Source organism: Phalacrocorax carbo, chromosome 1 (assembly GCF_963921805.1).
Source record: "Phalacrocorax carbo chromosome 1, bPhaCar2.1, whole genome shotgun sequence".
NCBI lineage: Eukaryota > Metazoa > Chordata > Aves > Suliformes > Phalacrocoracidae > Phalacrocorax > Phalacrocorax carbo.
Window position 1 is genome coordinate 146,440,064 of NC_087513.1, and position 17,658 is coordinate 146,457,721.

The window sequence follows — 17,658 nt, forward strand, 5'->3', positions numbered from 1 at the left end:
AGGGATCAGAACTACATTGGGGCTCTGTCTGCTTCCCTCACGTCCATCTGTCCATCTGCTCAGGCGCTCCCTTGCTCTCACATGGGAAGCCAGTTTCTCTGATGGTGAAGTGTGACACCAAAAACTGAATGAAGTCAGCCCAAATTAACACAACTGCCAAAGAGGATTTTGCATTATCTCTGGAAAGCTAACACTGCCTTTTTTTTTCTTCAGGAACAGAGGGTGCACTTTACTGGGGGAGCCATCCTCAATGGAGGTGTTCAGTTGTTTGAGAAACTCAGAATTAAGTAAGTGGGGTAAAAAAAGTAGGGATAATTTACACTAGTAAAGGATTTCATATCAGTAACTCAAAGCTGAATTAAAGCCTCAAAATATGTCATTTACCATCAACCTGGAAGGGATAATCAAAACAAAAACATGTTTAAATTTGACTTATTTTTTAAAACTTCCTTCTCTGGTGGAAGGGTGGGGGATATATCCTGGTTTGCTGAGCAAATCCCCAAATAGATCATTCTGTGACAGATAACTGTTATGATTATTAATTCCACTGTCGACATTGAAATTAAACCGATTCCCAACATAATGGATGAGTAAATAGCACATCAGAAATTCTCAAATGCTTCCACATTTCCTATGCAATCAAAAAAAAAAGAACTCCCTCATTAAATAATACACTGTCAGAAAAGGCAATTTGATTAAATAAACCTATCTGCCAATCATGCTGGAAGTTATAAAAGGAAAGCATTTTGTAGCTAAGTACAACTTTTCTCCATATTAATCTCTCTCTCTTTTTGTGACTCTTAAAAGAGAACTAATGGAAAACTATGTTCCCCAAAGGAAGACCAGGGCAATACCTGGGCACCTGACAAAGGAGTTAAAAGTTAGTCTTCAGCCCAGTGGTTTACTGTGAAGCAAAGATGACATGATGGAGGAATCAAGGGACAAAGCCAAAAACAGCAGGTGATGAGGCATATGCACTAATCCAGGAACCCGAGCCACCGTGGGTATATTTGTGTACCCCTTGTTACATGTATCTCTTTATTTCTTCTCTGTTTTTCAGGAGACATGGAGACATGCCTTGTGGGGCAGAAGTGGAGAAGGGGAGGGCCAGAAGAGGTGAAAAGCAAGGAGAAAGGAGGCTGCAGGTGATGAACCTGACAAAACCAGAGATGGGATGGGAGGAAAGCAGTAGAAAGGGTGCAGCAAGCAAAAAAAAGCAAGAAAGAAAAGCAGAAGGGGTGGTGGATAGCACAGGATGGACAGCAGGTAACAAGACAGGGAAGGAGAAATCAGAAATCATCCTGTGCTTAGGGTCTGAGGTGCCCAAGGATACCCAGAGAGCAGGCAGGGATGTGGGGCTGCAGAGGTGCTCTCAGGATTTGTGCTACTGGGCTCCCCTCCGCCCCGTCCACAGAGTCCCACTACCAAAGCAGCGAACACATTTTCTCCTGTAGCAGCACATGAAGCCACACACACCCAGATGCATTCCAACAACGGTGGGGTTAATTTTTCAAGCTATTTAATTTCTTCAACTCTGTGGGCTGGGGAGAGGGGAAGAGTTGTGTAACGTGGTGTGATGAGTGGAAAGTCTCCAAACATCACGGTGTCTGGTGGCCAAAGATGGGAACAGGGCCTGACGGCTCCCTCTCCCTGGCTTTGGGAGGCAGCAGCTTCTTAGGACATCAAAAACTTAATTAACTGAGCTGCAGAATTGCAGGATAAGACTCATGCAGTTGCTTCTCTGTTGGAAACTAAGAGTGTCAGCCTGGATTGCTCTGTTCTTGGTGAGTCTTTAAAGCTAATACAACTCATACAGAAGATGTTATTTGAAAAGAACCAGAGATTTATTTGGATAAAACTCTGAGTGGATGACAAGTTCATGCAAAGAAATAAAACGAGATTTTAATTTTTCTCAAGTAGAAAAACATAAGCGGCTTGAGCAAGAGGTATCTGCTTTCCAGTTAGGCACCAAGGCTTTTCTGTTCTTCAGGGCACAGAAAGAGTTGTTCTTCTCATCGTGAATTCATAGCTCTGCAACATCATTGAGCCAAATGGGATCATGCTAAAGATGTACTTGGCCACTTATGCTAGATAAAAATAAAATAATTTTAAAAGGAGGCCTGTTGCTTTTTATAATCTTTCCACAATGCCTGGAGATAATGGTTATTAAGTCATCCACCTACTGTAGCTTTAAGGAAATATATTCAAGTTGGGACTAATACTGATATTTTAAGCCCTTCTAACAATCTAACCTTCACCATCCAGCTTTGTGGTGGCCTCTCATTGTTGATGTATTATATGTCTTTGTATTTGTTTAGTCTTATGTGTTACACGTAATAATGGAACCTTTAAAATCCTATGTGGCTGACAAGTCTTCTGTTACTATACCTCTAATCTTCCCCTTTCTCTCTTTATTCCACTATCTCCCAGGCTTCAGAGGTGGAAATTTGATTCCTGACTCCTGGCTACTCAGCATCAATCACAGGAGGCTGCTGTGGGTGCTGCAGGGCTCCTTACGTTAGCATGCTTGCTGAAGAGCGATATCAGCTAACCACTCTTAGACAGCAATGAAACCTACAGGAAAGGCTCAGGGAGAGTTTTCTTTCTCTTGAATACAAAGCCTGAAAAAGTAAAGCTCTTCAGAGGAGAAAGGACGCTCCTCCCGAGTGACTGTCTGTCTCCTGGACTCGGTGCTGGACCGCTCATTCACCAGAGCTGCGCTGGGATTACTGCGTCGTGGGACACGATGGTCAGCACGCTAGTGGCAACTGTGAGGGATGGAGAGAAGAAGCAGACCTCTGTCCTGACAAACACAGGTTCCTCTTTTTTTTCCCTTGGTCTTTCTATGTGCAGTCACTCTGTAGCAGGCCACTTTTTTGACACACATAAGTCATCCTGCTTTACTGAGACTGCTCACAGTAAAGCACGCAGCTCACGAGGAAATGTTTTTTAACTGAACTGGAGATGGGCAGTATAGCATAAACACAAGTCTAGGTACCCCCAGGAAGTCTCGGTCTTTCAAACAATGATGCTGAAAGAAGTCCTGCTGGAAAGCATCATGCTTGTCTGTACTTATTTGTGAGATCAAAACCTTACTATGTGGCAGAGGAAGAGCCCAGGGTTTTTTAACAGTTTGTGGCAAAAGGCTTCATTCTTTCTTCCATAGAAATCTACAGAAACTGCTGTTGCTTACAGTGATTGCAAGTATTAAAGTTTGTGTCTCATATTACTTTTATTGTATAAGCTATGGGGAAAACGTGTGGGTCTTACATGAGCAGCCACATTAATTTTTTCTTAAGTCCAACAGTTAAAATCAGTACAGACCCGACTGATGACAAGTTATTTTTTGAGGTTACTTTCTGTGACGTTCTGGGGTTCCCAGCCAGACATTTTCCTCACTCTTTGCTGTACGGGGCCTCCATGTGAACTATGTCAAGGCAGGTCGCATGTCTGGGTTTCCTGCCTCATCTCTCTGGGGGACTTCAGGACAGAAGACCCCCTCCACCCCCCCAAACTTCAACCATTATAAATAGCAGAAAAATTGGTCATCAAACGAGGTACAAAAGGGCAATTTGCTCATCCTTTGTCTGAATCATGCTATTAAATACTTCTAAGAGATTATTCGTGCTGATTTCTCTGCTTTGCTTTGATAGTAGGAAAGCTGATGGTGAATGTACAGGATTGTCACCAATAATTGCACTAAATTCCAATACAGTTAAATACATAGTAAGTCCACATGCTTCTCAGGTAACAGATCAGTTCTGTTTTAATTTAGTATACCTGACCTATCGCACCTCCCGGAGTATATCTCTGAAGAAATATGTCAGGAGATTCCTCTCTCTACCTGCAATTGCTTACAGTTTATGCCATGAAAGGGGGAATCAGCACAAATGAATCCTGACAAAATATCTTACCAAACTAATAAAAATCAGCATGCAGAAATGCCAGCTGTAATTGCACTATTTTGCCATAAAAGGTCTGTGGGCCAATCAAACCATGTTTTTTCGTCTTGGAAAAACTTCGCTTTTATTTTTGTAAGTCAGTGGTACAGTTGCCTTGATTTTCGAATGATTTGTAAGTACAACCCTTTTGAATCTCAGGAACAATATACCTCATCCAAACCTTTGTCCTGATTCATCTCCAGCTTTGATAGCTTCGGTGTGTCACCCTGCTTGCTTGTCAAATCTATCATCAGTTCTAAATTGCCAATAAATATATTCCACATCTCTTTTGGGAGATGAAGCTTGACTGCATGCTAAACAAAGGACAGAATGCACAAAGCCGAGATACACACCGACATATAACATTCTCCCTCTTAAAATACCGCAAGTGAAATGATAATGTGGAAATATTCTTACCCTGACGAAGGCAGACTCCAGTTGTAGCTTAGCAAATCAAAGACCAGAAAACTTGCTTGCAATAACATCCTAACAAATCCAAAGAGGTTTTTTTTTCCCTCAGTTAAAAAATATCCACACTCTGACATTTAATCCAAATCCAGAGATTAAGGCAGAAGAACATAAATAATTTTAGTTAGGTATGAAAAGTAATTTGTCATAAAACCGTCAGCTTGCTACTATAAAGGTTTAAAAAAAGCATAGCTATTCATGGCTGAAGAGTAGGACTTTTCCACACAGGAAAATTAATCACCATTTCAGGTTTCAGTATCTTTTTGTTTTTGCATGGCAAATAAAAAGTTGTCCACCAAGCTTGAAAAGTCTTTTTTTTTTTTTTTTGAGTTGGTCACTCTGTGGGAGGAAGAGGCATTTCTTTATATTCCCTTAATTTGGTCTTCATAGTCGTAAAATAAGTTAAAAGCAAAATGAGGGAGCTTCTCATTCGAAACCTCACTTTCTTGTAATTAAAAAAATATATCTGTGTACCAACAAAGTAGAAAACTAAGGCACTTCAAATTCCAAAATCTTTCCATTCCTGGACGAGCTTTAGTGTTCAAATGTTAATAGGATGCCTGGATTTAAAAATAAAATAAAATAAAAAAAAAAAAACCACCAAAAAACTTGGCCTGTGTTCAGGCTCAAGAGTCTGTGAAACAGACTTTTTCCATACTATGACCTCAGTCTTAGGATTTCTCTTCTGCAAAATGTTAGTTATTTTTCTTGGCAGGTGGCCAGAACCCTGTATCTCTCTTACTCCCCCTCTCGCCCTCCTCCTCTCCCCACCCTCCAGGCACACACACACCTCTTGTCTTTCCACCACCCAGTGATTCAGCCCTGGGACGAGGTAAACCTCCACCCTTTGGCTGATGGGACATGGTGATGGTGTGGGGAAAAAAAAAACAGGTTATGAGAGCCTGGAAGTATAAAACGCTCCCAGTCACCTTTCTCTTCTTTTGGACCCATTTTATTTTGTTTCCCTGCCTAAAATCCCCCATCAAAGCCAGCAGCCCCCCGCACCCAGCAGTGGTGGTGCCCCCGCTGAGCATCAGCCCTAGTGGGTTTCAAGTTGCAGCAGCTTTCACCCAGGGTAGAGGATTTCCAAAATGTGTTACCCCAGCAACCAGGAATTTTAGCCCAGCAAAAACACCACCATGCACATCGTGACTCCAACGTGTGAGACGCTGAGCTTCCATTTATCATTTCCTTCAGAGACAAAATACGGAGCGGGGTCAATGGTGCCTGCCTTCCTGGTGGCATTTCCGATGAAATGCACTTCTTCCCAGGTATTTGCATCTCCTGATTTTCCTGGCAACCCCTCTTTAACCACCGTATTCAGAGCTAATATATAATATGTTCAAAATTCCCAATTAGTCCCTTACAAATGACAAAGTCCAAGGAAAACAGTGCTTAAGAGAAAAATAATATGCTTTTGGTGCAATACAGGAAAACATTTCCTCAAGCATGATGATATTTTAGCCAGTTAAATTGGTCAGCTTTATTCTAAGTGATGTTAAATGAACACTAGTATTACAGAAGCATTTTTGACTTTGTATAAAATTAGAAATAATGCCCAGCATTATTGTAAGTTTTCCAACGGGACAAAAGCTGCTGTTTTGAAGTCAGGGTTTCTCTTGCATTAAACCACTTTCCCCTTCAACTCTGAGCCAAGGGTGGCATCAAAACAAGGGCTGCTTCCCATGGCTAATTATTTTTCTCTCTGGTGTGCAGAGTACAGATAGGTAATAAAGGTGAAGGTGCTAAACAAGAGGGCCTGGATCAAGGAGACTTTATAAATAAAACTGCGCTGAGCCCTGCAGCGACAGGGTGGCTATCTCAAGCTATTGGCTATATCTGGTGAAAGAGAGGGCTGGCATTTAAAACTAGGACAGTGAAGGCCCTATCTCACCCCACGTAAGTCAATCACAAAACTCTCCCAGACCTCAGTAGTGCTTTTATTTAGCATTCATCTAGCCCTGTTCCTGTTGACATCTCAGATAAAGCTTTCTTTTTGTCTGACTCAAACTCAACAGAAGCTAAATTTTATCCCAGAAAAACCACAGCTGCAGTTAAGGTCAGTTTGGGCTTCCATGTGTTTTCTTTCTAAACCAAACAAATAAGCCCCATCTCATCTGCTTTCATAGACATCATTTTTTTAAGATCTTTTTATATAACTTTATATGTTATTTAAAGATTTTTTACCTATATCATCTTCAATTGCTATGTGTCTACAATTTTTACATGGCAAAAAAAAAAAAAAAATCACCAATAATACCAATTCATTCTTCCTCCTTAACTTTGCCAAACCTCAAAGACAGATTCAGTCAAGACCGGTGCGAGCAAATGTCTTCCAAGAAACTGTCTTTATAGCATTTGAAGAAAACAGATTTGTTGGTATCAACTTACAATAACTTTTTGTGAACTATCAGCAGTACTGTACAACGCAAATCCAAAAAATCTGTGCTCAGAAAAGGTTAGGAATTGGCAGGCAAGGTTCTCATCAGCATTGTGACAATACCGCAGTGGCTGTGATGCATCCCACTTTGTTTCTTGGAGCGGGAAGTTATGGTGGAATTGTGTTTTCTAATGGTCTGTATATTTAATACACAGAGAAATGCTCTGTACATGGACGAGGGTAATTCTTCAGGGAAAAGTACAGAAAAAAGAACTTTTTCATGGGAATTTGAGAGGTGAGGAGTGTTTTTTAAAATTTTAGCTGTTCTTTCTGGACTGGCTGAGGGGAGTAACAGTCTGGCAGCATCAAGGGTTAGTTCTGCAAGCTGAGGCTCAAGTAAACAGGTGGAATAGTGCAATGAAGCCAGCCGCCGCCTTCTGCCAGTGACTTGGTTCATGGATAAACACTAGACTTTCATTTCTACAGTTTTCAAGACCTCCATCGCTCTGTAAAACACTGCCTTCATTCAACATAGTAAGGTTTTTTTTCCGTTTGGTTTTTTTTTTGTTTTGTTTTTTTTTTTAGCATGGACTGCAAGACCTCTCAGAAACATCACAGATGTACATTAAAACCCATTGAAGCACTGGTGTTTTCAGAAACAATACATCTCAAAAATTAACCTGAAGGATGTCATTTCATATTGTCTACCATCCCTTGGAAGTTGTGTTTCTCAGCAGAGGAGGGTCATCTGTGGCTCATGAGCAGTCTGATGTGCTCATGACGCCCTCAACAGAGCCTATGGAGTTACTAAAAGAGATGTCACCAAATCATTGGCCAATGTGTCTGCTGCAGATGTCCTTCCCTTCTAAAATCCCCACCACTTGAGCTGTGGAAGACTGTTTGGGAAGTTGCCCTGGTATCTTAATCTGAAAGCTAAAAGTAGATTAAACCCCATAAAAGTTTGGGCAGCCCTTTTCTTGGAATCACGTCCACAGTTGCATGAATTTCACCCTTTCCATTGTCCTCTAGACCCATCTGTTAGCTATTTTCTGGTTCAATTGACTTGAGCCATCATGGTTCTTTTGGCGAACAAACAGAAAGATATCGACGATGTACCACTGGAGGGGATTCTTCCTCTGCAGCCTGCATGCTTTGCCCCTTCCATACTTGCTATCCCTCCCTCTGGTTCAGCAAGACAGAAGCCAAATCATTCTAATTTAAACTGGGTGACCCCTGTTCCCAGACTGAAACTCTGGGGGGAGGATGGGGGAGTGGTGATGGGGCAGGGGCTGCCTGTGCTCACCAGGTCTGCGGGTGCCTGAGAGAGGCAGCAGCTCCTGCCCTCCCCTTCTCCTTACACCTGGCACTCCTCAGGACGTTTACCACTTACTACCCAAGTCTGTCTTTAAAAACTTAAACTACCACTCATTTCCTTTACCGTTCTGGGTGAGTAATCCTTAGCCGTTTTTACAGAACATTGCATTTTTCAACACTTTGTACAAATATTAATGAGATGGTCTTCATGGCAGTCTAATTATTATTTTAGTTGGGGAAAGTCAAGGCTAACTTTAAATAACTTGCACCAGGCCTTTCAGTGAAGTGAGGTGGGATTAAGGCTCCCCTTCCAACTCCATTGCTCAGTCAGGTTGCAGCTGTTGCCTGAGAGACTTAAGGTCAAGACCACACGTCAGCCAGATGCAAGAGACCAAGCTCCCTTGGGGGCTGAGCTGGATGGTGCGTTGGCAGCACTTGCTCAAGATGATCTCCTGTATTTGAGACTGGTTCTCTGGAGGCACCTTGTAACCCCTCTGCCTCAGTCTTCCCATCTGCGGAAGGGGAAACCAGCAGGAGTTTCTGGCTGTTGAATAACTGTGAGTCACTGTGAAGATACAAGAGGCAAGACAGAAGAGAGGAAGGAAAGGCAAGAAACCCAACAGGCAATGCTCGTGCCAATACAGACGTAGGTCACCTCAAGCAAAAACAGCAGTGACATTGCTCCAAGTACCTGTTTCCTATTTCCTTCCTAAAGGACAATCAGGATGATGAGAACGATGAGCAGCTGCTGGATGGGCAAGAGACACTAGCACTAACGTCTGCAAATGGGCAGCTTGGAAGCTGCTGAATTTAGTACTGTTAATGAAGAGCCCCCTGAACGAACTATTCTCCAAGTGATGCTGGGGACTGGAGCAGGGAAGGAACAGAGCCAGTATCTATTTCTGCCTGGCAAAAGCAAACAAGCAAACACACACACCAAGATCGCTGCAATTTTCAGGTAGTATTCACAAAGGACAAAACTTGCATAACTGCCATAAATTATAACAGCCTCCCTCAATCTCGGTTAATTCTCTTGTAAAAAGGGAGGGAGAAATCTGGAGCAGCTCAGCATGAAAACAATTGTGGGAGGGATAACAAAGAGACAGTACTGAGGTATCTAGTTGCTAGCCCTGATATCATTAAGTAAGTGCACTAGAAATGTTGAGGTAAATGCATAGCAGTGAATCACAGTCAGGCGTGATTAACCTTGGGTAGTTTGAACTGGAAATCATTTACAAACACAAAGGTACTGAAGAACACCACAACAGACAGTACATCGAAAGTCATCCCAAGAGCAGGAGTCTTGCCGAGCGCTTTGTGTATTCGTGCCATTTTTGAATTATTGTCATATTTTGCATGTGGGAGGATGGAAGATTGCAGACCTCCTGCTCGGGGAAGAGTTTCTATGGCACCGCAAGGTCCTCTGAAACATGTGCACTGGTTGGAATCACTTTTCCTGGCACAGAAGTTTTATAAAATAAAAAGTTTTAATTGCAACGTTGCAAGGTTTACTGAAAGGATCCAGTTTTTGCCAAAGAAAGACTAAAATTCTATATCTGAAAATATTAAAGAACAAGAAAGAACTCTTTCTTCATCTTCCCCATGTTACTGTGTTACAGTCCTTCAGACTATAACTGGTAAAACCAGGGGGAGAAATGATTTTAATAAAAATAAGGTGTTTTTAACAAAATCTGTGAAAGTTTTCTGACCATTGAAAATTGAAACTTTTATCACAAAACCAAAAGAATAAAAGATTGCTGGATATTTCTGAGCAGTCCTAAAAGTTTAGAAATGCTCAGCGAAGCTGTAACCAGATGACCCATAGAGAGCTATATATATTAAGAGTACAACAACAAAAAAAAAAAACCTCAAATCCAGAATTCTTGTGCCTTTAAAAGCATTCAATTACAAGGAACATGAATCAACTGGGGAAGACTCCAGACAGCTTAACACCTTTGTATTGTTTGCACCTTTTACTGCAATTCTTCAGTGCCAGCTCAGGCGATTATTGCACATGCTGAGGCGGTGAAGGCCATAGGAACATTGTGCAAAAGGATACAGCTCTGCTCAGACTTCCTCCCTGCTTTTGCATCATTCTTGTTCTCCTACATTCATCTCAGTTATCTATAGCATTGTAATAACTGCCATTATTTACCTGCCATATTAGGATGTTACATCAATTAATGTGTATCATCTAATGCATACCAGTTTCTTAATGTTTAATATTATTATCAGTGGAGAGCTATGTCATACCTAGTCTATCTAGGGAGTTAATGCATACCGGAAAAAGCCCCTGTGCATAATGCTATTCAGAATGATGCATTTACCATACCCAGACCCCTCCAAACAGACCACCATGCATCCTGCACTCTACTCTCAGAGATTACAGGTAGCACTTTTGGCCCCGGGGCTCCAGGTCGCAGGGTAATACCTGTTTTTGAAGACCTAGAGTCCAGTGGACAAGGCAGGAGGAATGTCTGGAGGGGATACTTCATGTGAATGCTTGGTTCACAAGTGCCTCACTGCCTGATTCAGGAGGGTAATCAACCTGTCCTTTGATGCTGCATAAATAATGTTTGGATGGAGGTAGTAAATCTGCACCAAGGATGAATTAACTGCCACTGAGTCATATAAGCTTGGCTTGAGTGTGTGGCTTGTAAGATGCCTGAGGAAAATAAAAAAGACATTTGCAAGAAAGAAGCATTAATTTGCTCCTCCCCATCTTTTCTGTTATTTTTATCTGGGCCAGCATGACTTGCTTTGTGGTTTGTTTCGGGTTTTTTTTGTTGCTGTTTTTTCCATTTTCACAAGGAAACACTGATTCACAGTGAAACAAATCCACAGTTTTTCCTGGTCAGGCCTGAACGTGCCATCTCTCCTACAGCAGTGTCACTCCTTTTTAGCACCCCTGCTGGGAGATGCCAACCAGATTCCTTCAACACTCTCAGGGGAACGACACCTCGCAAGACAGTGCAGGCTTTTTTACTCACAGGGACCCCCTGGCAGCGTTTGTGCCCACTCCCACACCTCTCCCCTTGCACACCCCTGCCAGCTCCCAGCTGCAGGTCTGGGCAGTGCCAGGGCTCTCGGCCAGCTGCACAACGGCATGGTCTTCTCCATATATGCAGGGGAAGGGTATGTCCATTACTGTAGACAAACCCAGGCACATGCGCTCATGCATCCATGTGTACGTGTGCACTGTAGGTCCCTCCGGCTGTGCATCTTGTGCACAGGTGTGAGCTGCTACATCCCCAAAAGAGCAGAAAATGTCTGTATTCATGATTGCCTGAGAACCAGTGATAAAAGCCTGTCCTAGAAGAAGTTGGAAATGAGAAGAAACCTGGGGAAGGCCAACCGAAGGTAGCAGAAGGGGAACTGGGATGTCAGTGTGCACCTACACGTCATGAGTTAATTTACTTCACTGCAACATTCAGGTATCCAGCCTCCTATTCAATAACACATACATTTTGGTTTACTAATAGCTTTTGCTCATATTGCTCTCCCTTCTTTCTCATTTCTAGTGTTTGACCTCTGGTTTTCTCTTCCATTGCTCTCAGTTTTGTATCTCTTTCTGAAAATATGGCATTTGCAGTTCCTTTTCCTCATTCTTATTTGTACCCCTCTCATTTTCTTCCTCCTTTTTTGACATAACATTTGCTCGTTCCTCTCCTCTCATCTCTTCCTTTCTCTCTTGCCTTCTTTCCCACACAAACAATTTCTCTAACTAGAGGGGCTTCTGCTTCTTGAACACAGTCATTTATCAGTGGTAACCAGTTGTTTCTACTTCTAAAACTTGCTCTGGGAAGAATATCTGCTGTGGGGTAGCCTTAGCATATAGCAAAAATTTAAAGATAAGCATTTCAAATATACTATACCTAGTAGACAGCACAGTTTCAGACAGTTGTACTAAGATCTCTTATTAGGCAAGGAATTTTTCACACCTAACCAGATTCTGAAGTCTGCTGTATCTAACACAGCACACTATGTGACACAGTATGTAGTCTCAACCCAAAACCTTAAACATATCGGGGCATATCCCTGAACGCATAGTGTGGGTTCAGAGATACCCCTATTCTGGGTTCAGAGATTTTATGGGATTTTAATCCACTGAAGGAGAAGAAAGGAAAGAACATTCCTTATGAATAAAATAGCATCTAACAGAAAAACCACTTTGGAGGACGGCTTATGTTTTACATATTGCTAAATATCAGCAAAAATAAATGTGTTCATTCCCCAAAATACCTCCAGATGGCATTAAAACCCTTCTTGTTTCAGTCTTTATTACCATATTATTTTTTAAAATTATAATTATTGGAATCGTTCTATTAACCATTCCCAGCAATCATACTATCAGAAGGCATAAGGCTGCTAATGCTTAATTTATTTAATAAGTTTGGCTAAATATGCTCACATACTATAATTACATTCCACAACAGAATCTGCAGGACAAGCCATTTCTTACACCATGTCAAATCTTTTTCTAGATTCATTTCCAGAAGATTTTTAATGTGTATTTGCAGCAGAAATCAAAACATCCCACAATAAATCACCTTTATTGTACTTCCTTCTGTGACTACTTTTGGCCATGTAACAAATGGTGACATCTTGCAAGATTTACATGATATAATGCTCTGAATTTAAATAACAGGAATCAGAAAACATAAATTATGTGCAAGATACACTCTAAAATTCACATGACTGACTTGCAAGAACTTCCCTTCCTAAAATGGTATTAAAAAGGTGAATGGTTTTGCAGAAATTCATAATGCTCCTGCCTGGTAGTTATAAATGGAATTCACTTTTCTAGCTCAGTTTGGGAGACTGACGCTATTTATTTATTTTTTTTAACTTGCAGCCCATCTGTTTCATAGACTGGTTTATATTGGCAAAACAGTTCAGTCCTTTGTATAGTAGAGTTAAAAATGGTAAAAGCTTCTATTGTTGCACCAGAGTGAAGGTGAACACTGATATATTACAAGTGCCTGTTCCTATCTATTTCTTGACTTCTTTTGTTAATTCAAAAACATCAACAAAATCGTGAGAGACCAGAGATAGCTGTAATTGGATTTCAAGTAATTCAAAGGTGAAGCTGCAGACTGCAGTCTTTTAAAATTACATCAGTACATCAAAGGCATATGTGACATGATGTTTTTTAGCAAGTGTGACAAACTCCAGCAGCATTAAGGTAATGTTGAAGTCAAGTTGCAAAGGCCAGCCTCGCACACCCACAAAAACCATCTCATATCATTTCAGCTTGATGTGGAGCCATTACACTTGCAAAGATCTCTGACTTACCAGCATGAAAAGTTCTAGGAATAATTAATGTTTAGTCATTAGCCTTTTAAAGTCTTTTAAAGTTTTTAAAAAGTCAAAAGCCTTTTTAAGAAAAGCATCAGTGAAATAGCTTTATCTTAATGGAAACAAACAAATTATGTTTTGCCCAACAAAGCTGATAAAAACACAGCTGCCTTCTCCGATTTTAAACGCAAAAGTGACTTACGATGTATGGGTTGCGCTTTTCTCTGGACTCTTTGGCTCTACATCACTTTTCCCTTTAAAAGAGAAGAAGAAAGTGACATCAGAAATGGGTCAATATGGAAACTGCTCAGATGTGACACGTCAATGCTTTATTCATTGCTAACACCGACCACGCTTGCCACACGTGCAGACGACCTCCGAGGCAATCTCAGGGCTGTGGGGGCACTGCTGGAGCATTTGCAAGCAGGGAGTCAACCCTGACTTGACTTTTCCTGTCACTGGCACACATAGTCTGGAAATGTCAGGCAAGGAAACTCCACAAGAGAGGCTTCTTAGAGGATGCAAGCTTTACCAGGGATAGCAGACCTTGGAGACATGGAAAGGATTTCTGTAGGGCCCTACAGCTCTGCTTTTGATAATACACCCCATGCAACATGCACAAGCTCCAAAACCCTGCTCCAGAAACAGTAATTAGGGCATAAAAAGCAAAACAGCATCAGCGGAGCTAGTAAGGCAGTGATTAGGATGCAATTCTGCCAATAGATGTTTTGGTTCACATTCATTTTGACAGATTAAGCATCTGATCTTCAGCTCCAGTAAGTGGGGGCTGGGGAAACCCTCATGTCTATGTTGTGTATTTTGGCTTAGACACACAACCCCAGAAGAAGTCAGGTACCCAAATGCTTGAAAAGTATCAGAGGCCCAAGGGATGCCTCTTCACATTTCCTTATGACTCACATGGGTCCTGGCATAGCATGTTGGCTTGTGATGGTCCCCTTCGTGGGTGCAAAATCATATATCTGCCCAACACAACTTAGCTAAATAGCACAGACGCCAGGGAACCAGGCTGCTAGCTGAGGAGATGATACTGCTTCTGCTAAGCCAGGCCAAGCCCTTCTCCCTCCTTTCTCCCCCTGCTCCTCCAAAAGTAAGGCTGATGTTGTTTGCAATATTTATTGCTCTCTGAGTAACAGGAGAGAGTTACACTTCAGTGTAACTAAAGATTTTTGTTTAGCTCTACCACGGACGTGTAGGGTCTGCCGCTGTGCTTGAATCACCTTGAACTTGAATTCTGGACCTAGCGACTGTGCAGCTGCTGCTCCTCTTGTGTGTCGCTGGATGCTAATAGCTGTCTACAGATGAGTTTATGTTGCCTAGCAGACAAGGAGGCGCAGAGGTTGAGTGTGACTGGTTTACTGATGGATGTGTTTTTCTCCATTACCTTTTAATGAGTTTTTTTTAAAACCAAAATCCACCTGTCCCTTCTCAAAAAAAATGTGAGAAGTACTTATTTTGGTCAGGCTGTTTCACTGTTGTCTGATTTTCTGCTCATTGACTTGAGTTGAGTGCGATTTGGATCAGGCCCCAACCTATTCCATGCACATGAGCATTATGTATCATCTATTTGCTGCTGCCAAAGTCCTCACCCTCAATTTCCATACAGCGTTGGGGTGCTGGCAATGGCTGTAAGGGCTGTGCTTGTTTTGGCTGGGACAGAGTTAATTTTCTTCATAGTACCTAGTATGGGGCTATGTTTTGGATCTGTGCTGAAAAAGGTGTTGATAATACAGGAATGTCTGTTACTGCTGAGCAGGGCTTACACCGAGTCAAGGCCTTTTCTGCCTTTCACCCCACCCCACCAGCGAGCGGGCTGAGGGTGCACAAGAAGCTGGGAGGGGGCACAGCCAGGACAGCTGACCCCAACTGACCAAAGGGATATCCCACACCATATGATTTCATGCTCAGCATGTAAAGCTGGGGAAAGAAGAAGGAAAGGGGGGACGTTAAGAGCGATGCCATTTTGTCTTCCCAAGTAACCGTTATGCATGATGGAGCCCTGCTTTCCTGGAGATGGCTGAACACCTGCCTGCCAGTGGGAAATAGTTTTGCTTTGCTTGGCTGTGCAGCTTTTGCTTTAACTATTAAACTGTCTTTATCTTAACCCACAAGTTTTCTCACTTTTACTCTTCCGATTCTCTCCCCCATCCCACCAGGGGCGAGTGAGCGAGTGGCTGTGTGGTGCTTAGTTGCCGGCTGGGGTTAAATCATGACAGAGGAACCTCTGGAAAACTCTGTGTTGCCTTCAGAAGGGGCAGGGGTTTGCCACCAATGCTTCCACTGCTGTACAGAAGCAAGCTGAAGGACTTTAGACACCGGCCTTCTGGAAGTGGATGTCTTGCAGAAGAGATTCTAGGTATTGCAAACACCTTGCCACGGTGCTTTTAGATCTTGTTCTTCCCTGTGGAAGGGTTTGTGTCTACCCAACTGAGGTGCCTAAACTTTAGTGAACATGATGGGGGAAGCTCTGCATGACCTAAAACCACTGATGCTTCTCTGTTGTCCTCCAGGGAAGCTAAGCACTTACTGTAGGAGAACAGCTAAAGGCACCTAAAATTTAGGTACAAGCTGGGCATCCACACAGGATGGAGTACATCCACTCCATAATCTCTAGGGTACTTTTCACTTTTAGCAGGGAGCTCAGAAAGTATATCCAGATGATGAACTCACTGGTTACAAAGCTGTTGCTGCAGTATATGTTTGTCAGCCTTAGGGTTCCTGGAGCCCTGGAGCTCATCTGCATTATGGTAATTTGGAACAAGAAACCAACAGTAACAGTTGGCATATATTCAAAGATTTTCTATTCGTAACTTAGGCTTTTTATAAGTGATGAATTATTACTGTGAACACTGGTTTGTTTGAGTGTGAGGGGGAATATGGATTCCTGAGTGCTTTGCCAGCAGAGTTCACATCAGTTCTACTTTCAGCAATGTATGTTAATGCAGCAACAAGGGAAACAGCATAAGTACTGTGAGGAGGGAGAAAAGGGAATCTCTGTGATTTAGCCAAACTGGATATTAATGAATTACCCTACAGTAAGCATTTGCAGCTGCTTTTATGCTAATCATCACTTAACATACTTCTGTGTGGAAGGGGAGGATGAAGCTTGTACAGATGGTAGAAATGCATCAGTATGGCCTATCAGACTAGAAAATCTGGCCATTAATGCTTTATCAGTTCTTACCAAGTTTGCTCGCACTTGACTGAATCATAGAAATTTAAAAAATATCTATAGACTAAGCGTAGTTGAATGTCACAGATACAGTACAGATAAGATCTTTGGATAAGCGTATGTAAAAGGGAATTATCTGTCAGAACAACTTGGTTTTTTCACACTCACTCTTGGCCAGACTAAGATTTGTTTTCCATTCTCCATGTAACCTGCCAAATGCATGCAGCTACCATTGTGGGAGGCTGGCGTTTGCTGAACTGCTAAATCCTCTGTAGCTCTGGCTTCTTCTTACGGGCAAATGTGTGTTGTCCTTTCTTTTTCTTAGTCTTTCAGGAATTGACAGGGAGTACGCTACCCACCTTAACTCTTTTACAGGACTGTTGTTAACTCACTTTATTTCAGGTGCCTGTACGTCTTCTGAAATGTGTGTGGATATGTGTCTCTGTGTGGTGTGTGTATGTATGCACATGCCTCCAGAAACACACAGTGGAAACCATTAGTCCTCAGATCCTTAGCCACAGAGCTGGGAGTTCTTTGCTAGTTTCTACCTCAGCTCACACAATTCCCTTCCTAATCTTTTTAGGTACAACCAGATGAGATGTATCTAGATTTCTCCTGTCTCAAAACAAATTTCAAATTAACTTTGGCAGGACTTGCCTGTTGAATAGTAGGTGGCCAGAGCAGGATTCCTCTCACCTGAGTTGGAATTTGGGTGAATCACTCAAACTAACCAGGGCAAGTTTCCCTTTCTGGGTAACAGGGATAAATAATATTCCTTGTGACAGAGAAGTATAACTTTAGCCATTACAGGTTTTTAATTGTTTTGATTTCCTTGTGGAGGAAGGATGAGAGAAATGCAAAAGTAGTCCAAGAGAAAGACAATGTTTACAGCTGGAGTAAAATCATTGCAAATGACAGGCTTAAGAGCCACTCCAAAGAAGACATGGTGGAATGGCAAATAACAGCTAATTGGGGACTCTCAAGATGTGCATCTGGATAACACAGTACATAGACCAAGAGATGTCTTTCTCATATAGAGTAATTTGCTAGCATTTCCTCACCTTTTT

The 17,658-nt window shown here is 42.0% G+C and overlaps 1 protein-coding gene across 1 annotated transcript in view; it reads right to left on the reverse strand.

The window, feature by feature from the left end:
- The window catches only part of AFF3 (ALF transcription elongation factor 3), a 280,917-nt gene that overhangs the window by 111,675 nt on the left and 151,584 nt on the right, over window positions 1–17,658 (reverse strand). Inside the window, exon 7 of the mRNA XM_064445545.1 lies at window positions 13,604–13,655. Within this exon, the coding sequence (XP_064301615.1) occupies window positions 13,604–13,655 (52 nt within the window). The remainder of the gene's footprint in view (window positions 1–13,603; window positions 13,656–17,658) is intronic.